Raw genomic sequence first — 22,530 nt, 5'->3', positions numbered from 1 at the left:
TTTACACACAGTACTGGTACAGTATCTAGAAAATGTGAGAAAATACTGGCATCATATACAGTACCTATTTACTTCTGAAGAAATTATGATGGGACCCTAAAAAAATTACTATGTACAATAATAGATTTCTATACATTTTACATCAGATGAAAACGTTTGTTGTAAGATTCAGATAATTATTTGTTAAAAGCGAGACATTTTAAATGAGAATAAGAAAGAAAAGTATTTCTTTGTGCCCCCCTCTCCCTGTTAATGTCACACCTGGGCCCCTGGCAAAACTTTGCTAGACCCGCCACTGCACAGTTACCAGCTGTCAGCTACATAGAAAAAGATCCTGGTGTAAGTTGTCTCTCAGAAACAGTTCATAACTTCCCTTCAACTCATTCATGTCACCTAAAAGGTAAACCTGTTTCTCCATCACCAGTCCAGCTCTGATGATTCAGTAAGGACATCTCCTGGTTTCATCTTCATGTTTCCCTCTCACCACATATCCAAACTGATATCATGACCAGCAGCTTTACAGCTGTGGCTCCAGCAAACATCAGCTGATACTAGAAATTAATATTAAATACATTCTAACAACAGCTGATCAAGCTTAAACGTGCTGCTGTTGTTTAGCGCAACATCCGCTGGTTTCCTCTTTCTGGCGCAAAGTGGGCGATAAACAAACAAGAGAGAAAAGCCGCTCAGCTGATCATTGATCAGTTTCATGATTGAAGTAGAAACAGGAGAGGGAGGGGAGAGAATGAGAGAAGAAGAGGCAGCTGTGCAGCAAAGACACAGAATAACTCCAGCTTTGTCTTTTTAATTCTAGCTGAAGTGCAGGACAAACTGTGTTCCTTTTCACCTCAATACAAAACGCGTAATATTTTCTCTGAATACAAGACGATTCCGTTTTTTACGGGACGGTTGGCAACTCTAATAACTAACCTTATAAATAAAATAAGATAAAACAAGTTCAACATCAATCATATCATAGCACCCGCCCAGCCATATATAAACTCCGTCATGCTAGCTAGTACGCAGAACGAGTTATTGTAACTGACTGTAAAAAGTCAGCATAACGAAAATAAACTGCACCTAAACTTGGTTTATATCTGACCCAGACAGACTGCAGGTCATAACTTCTTACCTGAAGTTCAGTTCACCGCCTCGGGTCTCTCCTCCTCCTGCCTTTCCGTCATCCACCTGCCACCGTGTTGCATCTGCTGCCCTCCACCACTTGCTAATGTTACTGAATCTGTGGAAGCTCCGCAATAGCCACCACCAAACAACTGAGTTATTTTTACACATCTCCCTTCATCTGGCCAATCCACCACCTTTCAGTGTTTATACCGTTACGGAAAAAACCCCCCGAAAAATCCCCCCCCCATCGGCCCATAAAAACGAAAAATCACCATTGGCCCACCGGGCAAATGCCCGGTATGCCCGATGGCCAGTCCAGCTATGGTTAGAGGGCTGTCACAGTGACTTCTATCTTCCACAACAATAGTTTTTAGGTTTTTAATATTATTGAGAAACAGTGTTGAGACATCCTATTTATATTTTGAGTTGTACAGTTTAGTATAGAATTTGACACAGAAATTTGAAATTCCTCTATTATTGTCAGAGACAGTGGCATTAATATTTAGTTGATTTTGGATCTGTATTTTTCAAGCCTGAAAAAGCTGAATTTTGTTCTCCCTCCTCCAGCCACCTCTTCCTGGATCTTACAAAAGCACCCTCAGCCTTGTGTCAATATAAACCGTCCAATTTATTTTGAAGGTCTAGTAAAGTTAATTTATCTTGCTCTGAGATTTCTTCTGGGGATTTCTGGTAATAAGAGGCAATTTTGCTGATCTCTTCTTTCTCTTCAGCTTTCCTCGATTTAGTTATTTGACTCCCATATCTTCTCAAGAATTTGCATGCTTCAAATTTAAAAAGTTCCCAATTGGTACAAAAGGACTTCTCTGTGTTCGCTTTATTCCAATAATGAGCCATTAATTGATTAATCTGCGTTCTAACCATTTTATCTTTTAGTAAGGAGTTATTTAACTTCCAATAAGAGAATTTATAAGGTATATTATCAGACTCAACCAACAAAAAGCCTCTCAGAACAATATATATATGTTGATTTTTGCGCGTACTGATAAGATAATTTTTTACCCCTGATTTTGTATGTTCATGTTCTGTTTCTTTTGTAAACTTCATCTGTTTGTATGTTGTATACTCATTGTGTTTCAATAAAGTTCAATTAGAAAAAGGTACGTTCTAAATGAAGCTTCAGACGTCACTAATCACGTGACTGTGGCCAAACGAATCAAGCCTCGACACAGTGCTTCTGAAGCAGCGTGTTGATTTTTCTGACACACGCACCGGAGCGTCAGCTTCAAGCGGACCATCACTACCTCTCACATCTAAAGGTAAGTGCCAAGGTAACTTTGAACTGAGTTCAGTCAATCTTGAGTTTTTCGAAGTTTTCTGAATGAAGTTTTCTGTTGCTCGCTGTGAGAGAAGACCGTTAAAAGCGAGGTTCTCCAGAGTGCAGCAAAACAGGAAACAGCTGCTGGGTGTGTGTAAGTGTGCAAACGAATAGTTTAGAAGTGGCAAGTGAGCCACGAGTATAGAAAGGTCAAGTTTCGTGAGTTGTTTTTCTCACCACTGATCACGCGCTCAACACTCTACACATACTTGCATCACACGCGCGCTCTCAAGCATCAGTATTGTACAATTCTGGGCGTCACGTGAGTTGCAGGCGTTACCATATAACGGAAATCTCCATTGTTCTGTAGCAGTGGTTCTCAAACGTTTCACAACGAGTTTCACCCTTACGAGCGACATCAAAGCGCAGTAGTATAGGCCTATTTAACACCACATACACATAATTGCCAACATTCAAAAGGGCTCTCTCTCTCTCTGTGTGTGTGTGTGTGTGTCTGTGTGTGTGTGTGTGTGTGTGTGTATACATGTGGACTGGTGTTCCAGATTAACTGGAGTTGGTTGAACAGATGTGCACCAAACACCAAATGTGTCATCTGTGACATTTGTGAGGTTACCTAAAACACACTCCGTCAGTCTTGTTCCTCTTGAACAACAAAATGTTCAAAAACGTCCAGTATATAGAGAGACGAGATGACGAGGCTCCAGTTACAGCAGTGCAAGTAAACAAACCATAAATATAAGAAGAGTAAGAAAATAAATATTCATTTTAGGACCAGGGGGATCAATAGCAATTAAATAGCAATTAAAAATTAATAATTTACAGTTTGATGATTTAAAGATTCACACACAACCCTGGAAAGGGGAGGGGGACATGCTGCTTCCAAATAGAGCACATTTCATTCATAATGTTGTAAATCCAAGCCCATTATGTATTCACGATCTGAATACTGGGTTGTGCGAAATCCCAGAAATAAACCTTAGACAAAGTGAATCTGTGAACTAAGCTGTAGGTCTATTAGTTTAAGTTGTGGTGATCCTCGAGTTGGGGGATTTGTGTTCATACTGGAGTGCAAAATTAAAACCAATGGAAGATGGACAAGAAAAGTTCAAAGCCATCAGGTGCTCAGTTGAGAAAAAATAGAAAGGAAGAGGAGGAGTAACGAGCAAAAGATACAGGTAAGCAGATGTGTCATTGGATAATGGCAGGTCATCCTGAAACAATCAGACTAAACTCCAAACAATACATTATGTTACAGATTTTAATATTAATTAGTCATTGTTAATTGTTGATTTGTCCTGTTCTCCTTGTATGACGAATTATGATGGCTGTTTGCATATTCTCTCCCTCTCTCTCTGTCTCTCTCTCTCTCTCTCTCTCTCACTCTTCATGTGTGTGTTTCTCTGGTGAAACAACAGTTTTATGTTAATGTACAATCCTTAATATGTTGTGTGTGTGTGTGTGTAAAGTTTCACAATGCATGTGGAATTTTCTATTTTGTCTGTTTTTGTGTCTTGCAAATAAACCTTTAAAATAAATTACATTTTATTTTGTATTTATTTTTGGCCTACATCAGTAAGAAATGCCAAATTATATACACAAAGTTATAGAAATCATCACTCCCGTTATTCATGATGATTTCAATAACATCACATAATAACATGTAACATCACATCCTGTAAGCATAGCCTGCCTGTGTCTTTTCTCTGGAAATGAACATTTTCAGCCAATATAGGTAATAAATCAACATGGCTGCCATGGCTAAGTTAGAATTATTTATAATGTAATTTCCAGAACTTGCATATGATCTGCAATTTGTAGCAGATCTACTGACTGTCACAGAGCAGCTGGAGCAGTCTCAAATGGAGGTCAGTCCACTACTGCCACCTGTGGCCAAGTGCCATAGCCTACTACTAGATTAACTCGTGACACATCTGCACCTGTTTCTATGACCACATTGAGTAGAGTCTGAGTGGCTGCACTTACACTGGTGCATTCAAATCCACCCACAAACATATTGAAAGATGCAATGCCAGCAATGTGGATTGTCAAGACTAAAACCAATCAGTAAGCAAAGACAGCAGGGATCACTTGTTTCTGTTTATTATACAGCCAGATTTACTTGTGACACACATGTGCAGCTGGCTTTATCACCTATTTTGAATTTGTTTCAAGGACAATACATTTGTAACTTTCAGTGTTTTCCGGTCTTCCAAAAGAAGAAAAAAAACCCTTCAACTACATGACATGCAATTGTGTATTTGTTTTCACCTTATCATACACTTGAAGTTTTACAAATCACCACTCCTTTTGTTAATATCATTTCAGTCTCAGACAATCTAGTTTTTCTTACAGAGATTGAATGCACCTTCTGCGGATGGCAGTACCACACAGTGTGCGTGGACTTCCCCTGTACAGAAGGCAACTACAAATGTTGTGAATGCTAAATAAACAGAAACAAATGATCCCTGTTGTCTTTGCTTAATGATTGGTTTTAGTCTTGACAATCCACATTGCTGGCATTGCATCTTTCAATGCCAGCAATGCCAGGTATCAGTGCTCAAACCTTTTGTGTTTGTTTCCAATAAGTTGCCCACCTCGGGAAGCAAAAATGTGTTCTTTTACTTGTGAGATGAACATATGAGACACTTTGACTCTTCAGTGCAGTGTGGAGCCTAACAAAGATCTGTTTTGTGTCCCAGCTGATCAGCAGGAGGAGAAGAGCCTGACGGAGCAGCAGAGGAACATTTTCAGCTACTTGGACTCAGCTCAGCCACTACAGAGAAAACAATGAGCTCAACACAGAAGGTGACAGACAGAGCAGGACGATATACATTTGAAAATGTGCGATAACAATATAACTGACGATATAATTGACACTAGACAAAATACTTTACAACTCCACAACTTTATTAAAAAAAAACCATCAATGTATTTTCAGTTAAACAAGCAGCTGTTTTTCATGTGCATTAAAGTTATATAAAAATTTAACAGTGCAAATGCAAATTCCTTGCTGACAGTTTAACCAAAAGGCATTTCCAGTGGAAATTGGCCAACATATCCTGAGCATAACCATGTATAATATCCTCAAAACTTAAAAAGAGGTTATACAGTCGTGGCCAAAAGTTTTGAGAACTGCATAAATATTGGAAATTGGAAAAGTTGCTGCTTAAGTTTTTATAATAGCAATTTGCATACACTCCAGAATGTTATGAAGAGTGATCAGATGAATTGCATCGTCCTTCTTTGCCATGAAAATTAACTTAATCCCAAAACCCCTTACCACTGCATTTCATTGCTGTCATCAAAGGACCTGCTGAGACCATTTCAGTAATCGTCTTCTTAACTCAGGTGAGAATGTTGACGAGCACAAGGCTGGAGATCATCATGGCTGTATCCCAATTCAGGTTCTGCAGCTTTAAAGTGCACAGCCTCAACGGTAGTGATGTGTCCTGTGTGTCGAAGCTTCGATACCTGTGTTGGGTAATCTCCGGGGAGTTTTTGTGAAGCGCGTATCGAGGCTTGCTTTGATTACGTATGCAGTGACGTTCGAGGCCTCGCGGGCAGTTTGTACCATGTGGCTGATTCAGGAACTGTCTCGCCGGTTCGCGCCAGATTCGAAATAAAAAGGGCAGCAAAACACAGCTGATTTCCCCATCACACTGTGTTGTGGAATTGAATTAAGCGAACAATTGATGAACATAATAGGTTATGGAGGCGTAGCAGGGAAAGGTTTTTTTGTTTTCTATCTTTTACAGGAGATTCCAGAACCAGAGCAAATCCACGGAGGGGTTGGCAAGAATCCAGGAACCAACCAGAGAAAGAGAGACCCTGAAAAGACATTGAGTAGAGACTCACATTGAGTAGAGTCTGAGTGGCTGCACTTACACTGGTGCATTCAAATCCACCCACAAACATATTGAAAGATGCAATGTGGATTGTCAAGACTCAAACCAATCATTAAGCAAAGACAGCAGGGATCACTTGTTTCTGTTTATTATACAGCCAGATTTACTTGTGACACACATGTGCAGCTGGCTTTATCACCTATTTTGAATTTGTTTCAAGCACAATACATTTGTAACTTTCAGTGTTTTCCGGTCTTCCAAAAGAAGAAAAAAAACCTTCAACTACATGACATGCAATTGTGTATTTGTTTTCACCTTATCATGCACTTGAAGTTTTACAAATCACCACTCCTTTTGTTAATATCATTTCACGGTCTCAGACAATCTAGTTTTTCTTACAGAGATTGAATGCACCTTCTGTGGATGGCGGTACCACACAGTGTGCGTGGACTTCCCCTGTACAGAAGGCAACTACAAATGTTGTGAATGCTAAATAAACAGAAACAAATGATCCCTGTTGTCTTTGCTTAATGATTGGTTTTAGTCTTGACAATCCACATTGCTGGCATTGCATCTTTCAATGCCAGCAATGCCAGGTATCAGTGCTCAAACCTTTTGTGTTTGTTTCCAATAAGTTGCCCACCTCGGGAAGCAAATATGTGTTCTTTTACTTGTGAGATGAACATATGAGACACTTTCACTCTTCAGTGCAGTGTGGAGCCTAACAAAGATCTGTTTTGTGTCCCAGCTGATCAGCAGGAGGAGAAGAGTCTGACGGAGCAGCAGAGGAACATTTTCAGCTACTTGGACTCAGCTCAGCCACTACAGAGAAAACAATGAGCTCAACACAGAAGGTGACAGACAGAGCAGGGCGATATGACCAAAAATATTTATCACGATATACATTTGAAAATGTGCGATAACGATATAACTGACGATATAATTGACACTAGACAAAATACTTTACAACTCCACAACTTTATTAAAAAACCCATCAATGTATTTTCACTTAAACAAGCAGCTGTTTTTTATGTGCATTAAAGTTATATAAAAATATAACAGTGCAAATGCAAATTGCTTGCTGACAGTTTAACCAAAAGGCATTTCCAGTGGAAATTGGCCGACATATCCTGAACATAACCATGTATAATATCCTCAAAACTTAAAAAGAGGCTATACAGTCGTGTATAACCAGAATCCAGGAACAAACCAGAGAAAGAGAGACCCTGAAAAGAAGCACAGAGCACAGAGAACCTCAGTTCCAGAGAATGTGTGGTTTAGGAGACTAAAAGCTCGTTAGACACAGGTTAAATGTGAGCATAAAAGTAATGAAGAGTAATGAGAAGGACTTTAGTTATAGTTTGCAGGATTTCTATGTTATGTAAATTGCCCAAGAATAGTGTTAAGGCCAGATATATGTTACCCGTAGAGGGGGTGAAAAACCAGGAGTAAATTTTAACTCTATAGAGGCTGTTTCCAAAGAGTGATAAAAAGTAATGTAGGACCTGTTATTAGGAAAAGCTAATTATATCTGTTTGGATTTTACCGTGAGCAGTGAGGGAAGTCAGAAGTGGGTTTAAACTGGGATTCTACTTAAAAAGGGGGTAATAATTAAGGGAGGACAGTTCACAGCCCAGCGCAAACGTGAGGTGCCGTCTAAGAGCTAGATGTTTGTTATATTTTAGCTATTACTGTCACATAAAAGTAAAAACTTAATGGGATAAATTACGGTTTATGTTGTCTTTTAAAAAAGACGAAAAGGGGGTCTGTTGGGATTTAAATATATATTCTTAGCGCTTATTTGCTGATTATATTGTGAGGCCCAACTCTGAGTACAGTCTGTGCCAAAAGTACTGACAGGAAACTACATGCTTTTGCAGAAAATAGGAGCTGCAGCCAGAAAGTGAAACTAAGCACAGTCTTTGATCGAAACTTAAAGTGTGTGTGACGTCTAGAGGAAGTATATAAATAACTAGGCTTCCTGTTTGTGCTTCAGACCTGAGCTTATGTGTTCGTGTGTTCAGGTCTCCATTCCTGGGAATGAAAAATAGAGATCATCTTTTGAGCTTTGACCACTTTGAGCCGTGTCTTTCTTTGCCGTAGGGAATACAAAGAACTGGGATTTAATACTTGTAGTTATAAAGAAAGCAATACTGTTAAACACACCACATTTTTTCTGCTCAGCTGCAGTATCCAGATGAAATACATAATCATATTACACAGTTTTCAACAAACTGCAATTTAGGTAATCCTCGAGTTAAAAGTAACTTTTTGTAAAACTGTTATATTTAGAGCAACTTTTAAGTGGAATAAATTGCCTTATAAAATTAGAGAATTAGCAACTATTCAAAACTTCAATGAACACTTAAAAGCCGATTTACAGAGCTTTTAGTTGTAAATATTGTAAGAGATGATTTGTTTTTGAAATTTGTGTAATGTGTCTCAATGTTATTGATATTATTATTATTATTATTATTATTATTATTATTGTTATTATTGATTGCTTATAGTTTAATTGTGAAACCTCACTGTGGATGTAAAATTATGTGAATATTTTGAATCTACTTTATTGTGTAATATTTTATGTGATTGTATTTGAAGGAAGACGAGCAACATCTGTTGTGGAAACTAATGGGGTTCCTTTTGAATAAACAAATAACCAAACATAGGATTTATTATCAGTAAATAATTATGTATAAATCTATACAAAACATAGAAATATGTATTAGGAAACAACAATATGATATAAATTCTAAAATAATATAAAAGTGTGTGTGTGTGTGTGTGTGTGTGTGTGTACAATCAGGAGGGATGGGCATGATTTTAAACCAGAGGCGGAGCCAGACATTTGAAACACCTGGGGCTTAGCCCAAAAGGGTAGTATGCATGTGGGATTTTTTTTAATTTTTTTTTTTTGGGGGGGGGAGTAGAAATGACTGAAAGATTAATTGGCTCTGTTTTGAGTTTTGTTCAAAAAAGAATGACTTCATATAGGGAAAAATATATATCACATGTGCAGGACACCTTAAACTAGTTTTTTAATTAAGCAGCAAGGCAGAACAAGGTCAGGGCTGTATCAAGACATGAGGACTAAACCCCAATTCAACCAGACCCAGAACTGATCCAGAATTAAAACAGGACTACAACAGTTCAAAATCAGGACTACTTGGGATTTAACCAAGACAGAACCAGAATCAGAACTAGATGATAGTAGCACTAAAAATCATCATAGACCTGCACTACACTTATTTTTTAATTCTACCAAAGGTCACTATTTAGATTGAGAAAAGTTTATATAATTATTTAGCCTTGTTGTGCAAACAAGCCTGCATAACTTAATAAATGTAGAATTTGAAAAATAGCAAACCTTAAAAGAAACACTAGGTACGAGATACATGAGTACCTATGATACGGTGATACTTTTGGTAAACGACCATTTGACTAACATGTGTGTCTCACCTGCTCTTGTTCCATCTCTGTTCTGTCCTCATTCTCCTCTCTCTCCCTCTCTGTTCCTCTCTCTCCCTCTTTGTGCTGACAATCATCAAATATACAGATATTTACAAACTCTTCAGATAAAAACACAAACACTTTTTTAATTGTAACATCAAATCAGAATAAAGTTTATTTTTTTAGATTGATAAATATAAAAACATATTTGTTAACTTTAAGAGTAAAGAGAGAAACTATCTGTATTTCTTAATTGCAAATGGCACCAAATTGTATTCAAACTTGAGCCACACTTATGGAGCTCCACAATTCTTTTCCTGGTGTTTTGGTTGACATCTCTTGATTTTCCCATGTCACAGAAACAGGCTCTGTGTTTTGCCTTATATGCATCCACAGCTGTGCCACCAATTTACTCACATGGACTCTACTAACCTATCAGAAGCTTCTTCAGCTCAGAATGGAATCCTCTGGAGTTTTCTTATTAATTAACAATAAACTTAGTATATATGTACTCCTAAATTTGATGAAAGTGATAATAAATAGACAGATCTCTCTCTCTTTATTCTGACATTTAACTAATTCAAAATATATTTCAATATTTATCTAAAACAAAAGTTTACTCTAAATTGATGTTGTACAGTAAAAATGTTTTATGTTTTCTCCCTAAAGTGTATGTAAATATCTGGTTACAAATGTGAATATCCTGCTGTGTACTGAAATCCCTCTTGTTTTGCATAGAAATATACTGAACAACATACAAAGCATAATATATAAAATAACATTTACCTGCGTTTTTTATTTGAAAGAACCCTCTAATGTCCATTCTTATATTTCAGTACATAACTGAAACCGATTTAGTCGGGGAGGGTAAGAACTGAAAATATGAAATAAACACACGTAAGCTAAGACTCTCTAAGAAAAATAGCATTTGTTCGGCTTTTCATTTCGCCAGTTGTTGATTCACTCGAAGAGCAAGTAACGTAATATTGGTCAAGTGATCAGTTTGATATCAATCTTTCGTGATGCACCGTCATATTTACATTATTTATACGGTACGAATGATTTGCTTTGGTACCTGGTTAAACTTAAGCTCTCCTTAGTATGGCTGGCTCCGTTTCTCCAACAGCGCACTCACAGGCAGCAGCTGCCCCGCCCTCTCGCTCAGTCGCTTAGTGCCTGAGCTCGGATCATACCAATATCAGGGGGGATTCACGCACAGTCGTAAATTCCCACAGTGTGCACTATGTGCTTCGAATATTGTGTGTACTTTTTGTTTTATACAGTTGTCAGCCAGGCATCTAACTATGAAAAAAATTACACTCCAAAAGACCCCGGGCTTAAGCCCAGTAAGCCACCCCCACGCTCCGCTCCTGTTTTAAACACTGTTTAAACAGTCATGAATTATTTTTAACACCAGGTTGGATGTAATGTGTTAGAACTACCAGCAGGTGGGGATAAGAGACCGTTAAGGTGTTTGGTGCCACACTCCACCTTCAGGTTTAAAACTAGTGTTAATAGAGGGAGTTTGAAGGTTGAGTTTGTTCCACGACTGCATTTCACTCACTGCCTCTGTTTGTATCTCTGTCACTGCAGGACGAACATGGAGCGAGAAGTCAGCGCTCTCAGGAGGCAGACAAACCTCACAGAAGAAAGAGAGAGAAAAAACACACCTGTGACGAGTGTGGGAAGGGTTTTACTTTTAAGGCATTCCTAAAACATCATCAGGTCATCCACACTGGAGAGAGACCGTTCAGCTGTGACTTGTGTGGAAAGTCTTTTTCCAGGAAGGGTTACCTAAAAACACACCAACTCATCCACAGTGGAGTTAAAGCATACAGCTGTGATCAGTGTGGCAGAGCTTTTACTCACAGTAGCAGCTTACAGAATCATCTAGTTACCCACTCTGGAATTAAGGCATACAGCTGTGACGAGTGTGGGAAGGAGTTTACTGGGAAGGCTGAACTAAAACGGCATCAGGTCATCCACACTGGAGAGAGACCATTCAGCTGTGACTTGTGTGGAAAGTCTTTTTCCAGGAAGGCTTTCCTAAAACAACACCAACTCATCCACAGTGGACTTAAAGCGTACAGCTGTGATCAGTGTGGCAGAGCTTTTAATCGCAGTAGCCACTTACAGAGTCATCTAGTTACCCACTCTGGAATTAAGTCATACAGCTGTGACATCTGTGGAAAAACTTTCAGCCAGAGAGGGAACCGAAATACACACCTACGCATTCACACCAGACATGATGTGTACTGCTGTGAACAGTGTGGCAAATACTTTGCTACAGACACACAGTTACAACAACACATGTTTACCCACACTGAGGAGAGACCTTATAAATGTGACCTGTGTGAGAAGACTTTTAAATCTCCACATTACCTGAGAGGACACCAACAGATCCACACCAGAAAGAGACTCTACAAGTGCAATTACTGTGAGGTATGTATTTATATTGTTATCTTGTCATTTTAGCCTGACTGTTTGGAACAACTCTGCTCATTAAACTGTGTTAGCATGTTAGCAATTCTACTGCATGGAAAAGCAGCTCTGAGTGATTATTCAGATTCATTTCAGTTATGATTTTAGTATTACTGTAGTATTATGGTGGTAGTATTGTAGTTATTGCAGCCCAGTAAACTGAGTGTGTTAACTGAAACAGTCAAATGTAATTGGACGTCTGCAGAGATGCTCTTTATTTCAGGCGACGTTCAGGATAAAAATGTTGAAGGACTGACTTACACTGTCTTTGTGTCTTTATTTAGAAGCAGAGCGACACAGATGGATCCAGTTCTCAACCCTGTCATCACTGTGGTGGTGGGAAAAACTTTCGTTGTGACCTTTGTGGAAAAACTTTCAGTCAGCAAAAGACCCTAAAAACACATCAACGTAGACACACTGGAGACAAACTGAAATACTGCAAAGAATGTGGGAGAAGCTTCACCACACCAAGTGAATTAAAACGACATGAACTGATTCACAGTGGGGTTAAAAAGCACCTCTGTGATCAGTGTGGGTCATCCTTCACCACTGCATGTGAGCTTAAAACACACAAACGAGTCCACACAGGAGAGAAACCATACAAGTGCAGACACTGTAATAAAAGCTTCTCAGATTCAAGTAATCGTAACAATCATGAAAGTACACACATGGAAGGAAACTACAGCTGTGACCAGTGTGACAAGAGCTTCAGGAATCTCAGTTCATACTCCGAACACAAACGATCCCACGTTACTAATAAACTGTTTCACTGTTACCAATGTGCCAAAACATTCACCTCATTATCTGCTCTGTGCAAACATCAGCGTGATCACTCAGGGCTGAAATCACTCCCATCACTGGATCACAGTGAATCTGAAGAGACAGAAAGATCCTCTGGTTTCAGTGTCAGACTCAAAAAGCTTGAGATCAGGCTCCACAGAGTTCAGATAGAATCATTTAAACTTGTGTTGAACTGAACTGGTTGCTGGGCTGAACTTCTACATAATACAGATTTACATGGGATCTTATTTTCTGTCGTTTTACTGAGTCAGTTTTGTCCTTTTTTCTCTGTCCTGGTTTTGCTCGTCTTTAAATAATTGAAACTCAGTCAAATAGTTCATTGTTCTCCAGCAAAACGTTTTGGAAACTCATGTTTAACCTTTAAAACTCTGACATGTTTTAGCACACAAGGCTTCATCGGGGAGTTCACTCATGATTGGACCATGAGAATAAAGGTTTTTAGTTCTTTCAAAGAGAGTCTTGGAGGTTTTTGATGTTTTTGTTTTTCTGAAACCACCTGAAAGAAAAACTATTTTTCTTGCTTCATGTAGTGTGGAAGTTTTTAATGTTTCTTTCATCTGTGATGTTCTTGAATGTGTTCACATGAAGATGGTACAAATAAACTGTCCTTTTAGCTTTAGCTCCTAATTTATTCATTATTTATGGATGTAGCACAGCAGCAGTTTCTTGATTAACACATGGAGGGCTCGGGATCTGATGGTAAATAATGTTTTGTGTCCTTGTACACATCATACACCTCAGCTGTTCCACAGATGTCAGGTTTACACAGTGGGATGGTTTGTAAGAACGCAGCTCTCCTGTGGATAAATCCTTACTCTTAGCCTCAGGACCTCACACAGTCCCAGCAGGTTTGGTCAGAAGATTTATCCCTTATACCAAAACGTCACAGAGTCTCCTTTGCTGTGCTGTTTTCACAAAGAAATGTAAAACTGAAGACCTGAACTTACAGTGTTTTAATTAGTTTAGCACAGGGGTCAGCAACCTTTGAGACCCAAAGAGCCATTTGGACTTGTTTTCCACGCAAAAGACAACATCATCTTAAAAAAGCATTACAATAATGGGCATTACCAATGCAAACTGAGTAATACAGAAGATGAAAGAATAGACTTTGATCGGTTTATAAAGCTCATGATCTTGATTCATTGTGGCTGCTACACAGATACTTCTGGGTCACTTCTCTCAGTTAGGATCCTTCCTCACCGAAACTGACTGTTGGACCACACCCCTGGTTTCATGAGAAATTGTTTCAGCCACGATTTCTCTTCCTGTATTTCAGAGTAAAGACTGAAGTGACAAATGGAAACATGTTTAAAAAACGCAATGTGAGAGAGACGTTGAGGTCCTTAGAAGTTACCCTGGCTTTTTCTGTCACCCTGCTAGATGTTACACACCTTGTTATTGGACTGATTTCTACTGCTGGACTACTCCTGGGGAGAGTAACAATACTCTTACTAATTAGCTCCCTTTCACACCTTTGGGGATATTTATTTTTGGGCTTGCAGCGCTGTGAGCCAGAACAGCGAGAGAAAAATCTGCAACAGCGACGAGCCGAATGCTTAAATGAATCCCAGCAGCTGCACATGTGCTACGCTGATTTAGAGGATATCTTTGCTCTGGATTTATATTTATACTTTTTCATTTCTATATGATTCTTCTTGCGTCTAAACAAAGATGATTCAATTTGCTAAATTTTGATGGCTTTTCGTGCTCGGGTGTAAATGAGACGTAATATTTGCTCTTGGTTTGGTTCTCCTGTACAGAACCTTGCAGTTCAACAGAAACCTAAAAACATTATTTGTAGTTGTTATTCTTAGTTGTTCTGCTGCCTAAATACCACAGGGTCTAATTATGAAGTTATTGAGCTGCACATACTTTACGACCTGCTTAAGTTCGAGGTCACAGCGTCTGTAGAGCAGCTGGAACATAATGAAGTCTACAAGGTTAAAGTTTTCTCTTCTCTTATTGTTCTTTCTGCTGCTTGGTTTGATGGATCTGAGAGCTTTTGTTTTTATTATTGTTATTATAATTATCATTAATATTTTACTCTTTAGAAGCTTTAAAATAGTGTTTGTGTTTTGAAAAGTTGATTTAAGAATTGAACAGAAACATCTGTCATAAAAATCGCCCAAAGGCACGGAGACAAACTCAAAGGATGCAACGTGTAACTTTCTCTTCCTTCATGTCAGTACCATCATCGATTATTTATATTAAATACATATAGCAACAGTAACACTTTAGTTTGGATTTCATGATTTCTGTAACTGGAAAATATTTTGTTTAAAGACAGAAGTGACCGCATAGTTGCAACATTAAAGTGAAATATTTAATATTCTAATAACAGATTAAATGCTGTGTTGAGGCTGTCGTTTCAGGAGGAGAGAAGCTGCAGAGAGGCGTGTAAGACTGCAACTCTGCTTCCTTGTCCCAGCTCTGGATAGTCATATTTTAGGGGGTTTAATAAATTTGTCCATATTTCTAGAAATGAGATCTGCTCCATCCAAAGTGGGATGGATGTCGTCTCTCCTAACAAGACCAGGTTTCCTCCAGAAGATTTGCCAATTATCTATGAAGGCCACATCGTGTCTTGGACACCACTCAGACAGCCAGCAACTTAAGGAGAACATGTGGCTAAACATGTCACTCCTGGGCTGTATCCCAATTCAGGGTCTGCAGCCTTAAAGGCCGCATTTTAAGGCCGATTACATCACAGCATCGAGACGAAGGCTGTCCCAATTCGAAGGCTGCTCGAAATGCGGCCCTCAAATGCGTCCTTCATTTCCCTGAATTTTAAGGATGTGGCGGTGTAGACTTCGTGGCCCAACATATCCCAGATTGCATACCGCGGCGGTGGGTGTGGATAATTTTGCCGAAAAAAACGGTGGAAGCGGAGCGGCCAAAGAGTAAACGTGTAAAAGTAAGTACTGATATGTCTCAACAGGACCTGGAAAAACTAGTCCATGCATTCATTTTTAGTAGGCTTGATTACTGTAACAGCATCTTTACAGGTCTACCTAAAAAATCAGTCAGACAACTACAGCTCATTCAGAACTCTGCTGCTCGAGTCCTCACTAAGACCAAAAAAGTGGACCACACCAGTCCAGCTCTGAGGTCATTACTCTGGCTGCCTGTCCGTCAGAGGATAGACTTTGAAGTTCTGATGCTGGTCTATAAAGCTCTGAATGGTTTAGGACCAAAATACATCTGTGACCTCCTGACCCAGTATGAACCTTCCAGATCCCTCAGGTCACCTGGATCCGTTTTTTTATCAGTTCCCAGAGTCAGAACCAGACACGGAGAAGCTGCATTCAGCTTTTATGCACCATATATCTGGAACAAACTCTCAGAAAGCCTCAGATCAGCTGAAACACTCAGTCTATTTAAATCCAGGTTGAAGACTCACCTGTTCTCAGCTACATTTGAATAAAGCACCAAATCCACACCTTTAAGCTCAAATTTTTTTTAATCAATTTTAAATCATGCTTTTTATTAGTTGTTGTTTTTTAATGTCTCTGTAAAGCACTTTGAATGACCTTGTTGTTGAATTGTGCTATATAAATAAACTTGCCTTATTGAATATTATGTCACTTATTTATGTGCAAATGTTTAATAATGAAGAACATTAAAACATTACTGTTGGCCACATGTCGGCAAAGTTATGTGACATTAGTGATGTTTGTACTTGGTTTTAAAGTCTTTACTTTAAAATATTCGCCGTTCAATAGTTGACCTTAATCTTACAGAGAATCTGATGATTTTATGGATAATTAAAGTCAGTCATATATCCACAAACACAAGCTGAAAGTCAGTGATGCTGCTCAGTTTGCAGTCCTGAATATCACGGCACAAGCAGGATTCACTGCACTGTTAATGTTAGCTATGTTATATTGCTGCCTCTGTTCAGTGGTGTCGAGCCAAACGGACTTTAACGTGTGTTTGAACGAGCTGACGGTTCACTCCTTAAGCTGAAAGAAAGATGCGTGTGCTGTCGGAACTGGATTTCAGTCTAAGCTGATGTCCGTGTTGGTCCTGCAGAGAATCAGAGTTGGAAAAGTTGTTAATGTAGCAAAAAACTAAATGCAATGCATTTTGTTCATAATCTCTTTAAAGCCATGATCTTTTTTTTATCGATGTCAGTGGAGTAGGTAAATGAGTCTGCAAAGTTAAAAAAACAGATTTACATTTATTGTTTATTACTTTTATCGAACATCATCCCATCCCATTTATACTATTTAAGAAATAACGTGGAAAGTATCCTTTTGTTTGCATTTGGAGACTCGGCGTTTGAACCATCCCAAATATCTGCACCAGGGAACCAACTCCTCAAGCCGGTAAAAAGGTCAAGGACACAGTTACACGATCGCTAAACTAACCTGTTTTTGAATAAAACAAAACCATATAAGCATGATCCCTGGTGTTTTGGTAGATCCCCGGTTTATGATAGCAGCAACATTAACGAGACTGAGACAGCTCTGTCTTAACGTGGCGACTTCGTTTATTGCCAAGCTGCAACAACAAACACACACGACACAACCACCAGAGGGTGCTGCATGAACCATTGAATTAGTCCTTACCATAACATCCCCCCTTCTGAGTACATTATAAACTATAATGTTTTCTGTAATAATCCACTTTTATGTCAATACTGAAATTACTGCAACTTAACTTGTAGCTGGATACTCCAAGGCTGTTACATTAACTCAAATCTGTAACAAACGTTTATTGCCTTTATTTATAACTATTATTTATTTAACTGTGGGAACTTATTCTAACTATGAAGGTGGGGTAGACAACCCAGTCCTTCAACTGAGTGAGGGGATTATTCTGCCCCGGGCTGGTCACTCAGGTGCTCGTGAGTACCTTCTACCTAAATCAAAGTCCTTAAGGTACCTCGGTGGGTTTCTGTCTCTTGTAGGATATCTTCTTTCAGTAGTCTGGTTACTTGGTGGTATAAGAGACTGCTGAACCTGGTTCGAAACAGGGCTGCTTCTGTTCTCTGGCAGGGCAGGGATTTGTTGTTCAGTTGGTTCAGTCTTGGTCCCTTTTAGTGTGATGAGATGGCTCCTGTTTCGACGTAGAAGCCCCCTCGGGGTCTCCACAAGGTAAGACCGTGATGTATCTGCTCTGCCTGATATAGTCCCATTTGTTTTCATGTCCGTGATCCAAACTTGATCTCCTGGGTGTAGTCCAGTGAGGTCTTGTGCTCTGTGTCTGTTGTTGAACCATTTCCACTGTTTTTCTCTCTCCTTTTCTTCTCTCTCTCTCAGTTTAGTGATGTTTGTCCAGCCTGGGTTGAGGCAGGATGGAAGTACGGGAACTGTGTTACGAAGTTTCCTCCCCATCAGAAGCTCTGCAGGGCTATGTCCATTGGCAAGTGGTGTGGCGCGATATGCCATGAGAGCGAGATATGGGTCTCCTTCTTTCTGTAGAAGGCTCTTTACTGTTCTCACTGCTCTTTCAGCCTCACCATTGCTCTGAGGGAATCTCGGGCTGGAAGTGGTGTGGGCAAAGCCCCACTCTGAAGCAAACTTTTGGAAGTGTTCTGAGGAGAATTGTGGGCCATTATCTGACCTTAACTCTGTGGCGTGCGAGTATGGACTTTAAGTGGTCAATCACTGCTGCTGATGTGGTAGAGGACAGCTTAGCTATTTCTATGTACTGTGAGAAATAGTCCACTGCAACCAAATACTGGCTGTTACTCCACTCAAAAAGATCAGCACCAACTAACTCCCACGGCCGTGTAGGAAACTCAGTTGGCATGAGTGTTTCCCTGGGTTGCTGTCTCACCTTTGCACATGTCTCACATTCTGCTACCAGCTGTTGTAGTTGAGAGCTCAATCCTGGCCACCATACCGACTACTTGGCTCGTTCCCTGGACTTTACAATGCCCTGGTGACCTGTGTGCAGTCGTGTCAAAACATCTTTTTGTAATATCTTTGGAATAACTATATGCATACCTTTTAGGAGAAGTTCATTTTCAGCAGTCAGGTCCCCTGCATGCTGGTGGTATGGGAAACATGGACCTGGTATTTTGAGTTTGTCCGGCCAGCCGTTCTTGCAGTAGAGTTTGATTTGTTTTAGTGTTTCGTCTTTGTCTTGCTGCTCTCTTATTTGTTGTAGTCTCTCCTCTGTTGCAGGAAGGCCTGAAATCACCTGATGTGCATACAGGTCTATTTCGTCTCTTAATGTCTCGCCACAAACCATCCTTTCTGGTGCTCTGGACAGCACATCTGCAGTTTCTATGTGTTTGTCCGGGACATGTGAGATGGTGAAAGAGTACCTCATTAATCCAATTCTCAGTCTTTGTATTCGTGGTGGCAGTTCGTCTAAGTTCTTGGAGCCCAAAAGTGGTACTAACGGCTTATGATCTGTCTCAACATGGAACTCAATGCCTATAAGAAAATCAGAGAATCGCTCGCATGCCCAGGTTATGGCTAGTGCTTCCTTCTCTATTTGAGCATACCTTTGTTCTGTGGGGGTTAATGCTCTTGAAGCGAAGGCCACTGGCTTGGTTGTGTCATCCTCTTGTTTCTAAAGTAGCACCGCTCCCAATCCATAGGAGGATGCATCAGCTGATACTGTTGTTTGTGCTTTGGGGTTGTAGAGTGCCAAGTTTGGTGGTTTACTCAGTTCTGACTTAATGTTGTCAAACGCAGTTTGTTGAGCCTCACTCCAACACCACATGTTTTTGGTACTGAGTAGTTCTCTCAATGGCTGTGTTTTCTCTGCTAAGTGGGGAAGGTACTTGTCTAGATAGTTAACCATTCCCAGGAATCGTCTCACTCCACCCACGTCGGTGGGTGCGTCCATGTTACTGACCGCTTTCAATTTTTCTGGGTCTGCTTTGACTCCTGTAGTGTCAATGATCTGTCCGAGGAACTTGATTGAGGTCTTTGCAAACTCACATTTCTCACTTTTCAATGTCACCCCTGCTTTTGTGAGCTGTTCAAGGACTGCGACCAGTCTCTTGTCGTGCTGGGCCTGTGTGTCAGCATAAACCAGCTGTCCTAGGGTGTGCTCAACTGATGGCAACATGTGTCTTTCTCTTTTCACAGAATTGTTCATTTTGGTCAAGTCCACGCACACACGCACTTCATCTCTGTTTGGTTTAGGTACTGGAACCATTCCTGCACACCAGTCAGTAGGCTGCTCTACTCTGGAGATTACCCCTAACTCTTCCATACGAGCAAGCTCTCTTTTGACTTTGGGCAACAGGGGAAGCGGGACCCTTCTTGGGGTTGACAGGGCAAATGGCTTAGCGTCTGCTTTAAGCTCAATTTTGTATTCCCCCTCCATTCGGCCTAACCCGCTGAATAGTTTTGGAAACTGCTGCTTTACTGCCTCTACCGAAGTGAGTGACACTGCTTCTACTCTGGCCACTAACCCAAGTGCTACACTTGTTGGGCGGCTAAGTAACCCTTGCGTCAGGTCTGCTACTACATACACAGGCTGTACTGTAGTTTTGCTTGGAGTGCTCAGGTTAGCAGTAAATTTCCCTCTAACTGCTAGTGGAGACATTCCCGCCCCATACAGTTTCAGATCTGTGGGTTGCAGCTGTGGTTTTTGTGCTAGAGTGTTGTACTCTTTTTCAGGCAAGACGGTTACGTCCGCTCCTGTGTCAATTTTGAGCCAGCAGTCCACATTGTTAACTTTTATTTTAGTCAACCACGCATCCTCAATTCTCTCTGAGGCTACTGTTCCCAAAAATGCTACCTCCCTTTCTTCACTGTCACCACCTGCTGCACGTATTTCTCCCACTGCCCCAGACCTGCACACTCTTGCATAGTGACCTTTCTTTTTACACTGATTGCAGAGTACCTCTTTGGCTGGGCACAGGTTCTTGTTGTGAAAGGGTGTCTTTCCACATTGGCTGCATTGGCTTTTCACATTCCTCTCTGTGTTTTGTGGCACAGTCTTTCTTGGTTTGAAGTGTTTTACTTTTTCTTTAATGACGTCCACATTACAAGGATTTTCCTGCTTGAAGTTGTTTTTAAGAAGATCCTGCTGCTTCTTAACAAGCTCACTTTGGCGAATCCGTATCACTGCTTTTTCTAACGTGAGCTCCGCGTCCATTTGCAGTTGCTTCGAGAGCCTCTTGTCTCTTATTCCAACAACGAGTCTGTCTCTTATCATTTCACTGTGCAGCGCCCCGTAGCCACAATGCTCAGCCAAGGCATATAGCGATGTAATAAACCCGTCTGCAGTCTCTCCTGCTTCTTGCTGTCTTTATTTGAACTTTGCACGTTCAAAGATAACATTTCTTCTGACTACAAAGTGTGCCTCAAGTTTGTCTTTGAGAGTGTGGTACTCGCCTCCTCTTCGGTCAGGTTCAACGAAGTGATCACGTCTTCAGCTTCATCGCCCATTGTATATATCAGAGTGATAACCTGGTTTTCGTCCGATTGTGGCTGGAGTCCGGATGCTATCCTGAACCTCTCAAAGCGTCGGATCCATTTCGGCCACTCTTCTGGCTTTGAAAAGTCGAACTTCGGTGGCGGTGATACTTGGAAGGCTGCCGGCGCAGCTGCCATGCTGCTAGTCGCGAGATGCTATTTAGCGTTTGCTAATTTGTTAGCTTAGCTCTTACTGTGGTTGTTAATGCAAACTTGCAGGGCAGGTTCTCTCCGGTGAGAAAGCTGTCGTCATCGTGACGTTCTTCTTCTCTCCTGAGTACTTCTGACACCATCTTTTGGTAGATCCCCAGTTTATGATAGCAGCAACATTAACGAGACTGAGACAGCTCTGTCTTAACGTGGCGACTTCGTTTATTGCCAAGCTGCAACAACAAACACACACGACACAACCACCAGAGGGTGCTGCATGAACCATTGAATTAGTCCTTACCATAACACCTGGAATCTCGGTTTAAAAAAAAGAAGCAATACACATTACTTTTCTTATATTTAGTATACAGGAGTTGCTGCTCACACTCTGAGTTGCACTAATGTGTCTGTCACACATCCCAAATGGACAGACCACACGCGCAGTCACGCCGGACACCTCCTGACCTTATTTCCACGAGCCCTCGACTCAGCTGCAAAGTGCTTACGGGGTCCGTTTCATCAGAATTATCTGCCGTCATTCAGACATAAGTTGAGCAATGGTTTAACCAATTTTCCATCAAACCATAAAGGGATGCCGGAATTAAACAGAACATTGGATGTAAGTTAAGGAAATATAAGTTTGACTATGGAGCACATATCCTTCAGCGTTCACAATAATAGATTGCATTTCTCTCTCATTTCTTTTAAGTGTGCCTATGCCGCTGCTAATCAGTGTAGTTTGCCATTCATACGGCTACAGAGAGCAAAACTCAGCAGAGCAGCCATTCTCCACCACGAACTATGGTAAAAACAAACACCGCTCGCGCCTCACAGATGACAGCTTACAGTTTTGTGTAAAGATGAGGTGACTTCGTACAGCCCCGATTTGCAGACGCTGTGCACAGAGGTTCATGAGCAGAAGTCCCATTGTACCACGGCAGACCCGACAATGTTTGCATGAACACGCTTTGAAGCATTACGTTATGGACCA

The 22,530-nt window shown here is 40.4% G+C and overlaps 1 protein-coding gene across 2 annotated transcripts; it reads left to right on the top strand.

Moving 5' to 3' along the window:
• Positions 1–2,311: 2,311 nt before the first annotated feature.
• Positions 2,312–13,618, top strand: LOC146380638 (uncharacterized). 2 transcript variants are annotated; one of them, XM_084940084.1, is made up of 5 exons: positions 2,312–2,402; positions 5,122–5,227; positions 7,016–7,121; positions 11,311–12,159; positions 12,483–13,618. In XM_084940084.1, the coding sequence occupies exons 3-5, from the start codon at positions 7,104–7,106 to the stop codon at positions 13,173–13,175; spliced, it is 1,560 nt and encodes a 519-aa protein (XP_084796210.1). In that variant the 5' UTR covers positions 2,312–2,402; positions 5,122–5,227; positions 7,016–7,103; the 3' UTR covers positions 13,176–13,618. The 2 variants fall into 2 exon arrangements, with proteins under 2 accessions (XP_084796210.1, XP_084796212.1); XM_084940086.1 differs by lacking the exon at positions 5,122–5,227.
• Positions 13,619–22,530: the final 8,912 nt, after the last annotated feature.

The sequence above is a fragment of the Perissodus microlepis genome, chromosome 9 (assembly GCF_051167445.1).
Source record: "Perissodus microlepis isolate ML-2025 ecotype Zambia chromosome 9, ASM5116744v1, whole genome shotgun sequence".
Lineage (NCBI taxonomy): Eukaryota > Metazoa > Chordata > Actinopteri > Cichliformes > Cichlidae > Perissodus > Perissodus microlepis.
The sequence above is the reverse complement of the archived record's forward strand: the minus strand, read 5'-3'. Positions and strand labels throughout refer to the sequence as shown.

Coding starts and splice junctions, on each gene's coding strand:
- LOC146380638 (XM_084940086.1), top strand. Junction 12,160..12,482: donor ACAAGTGCAATTACTGTGAG/GTATGTATTTAT, acceptor GTCTTTATTTAG/AAGCAGAGCGACACAGATGG.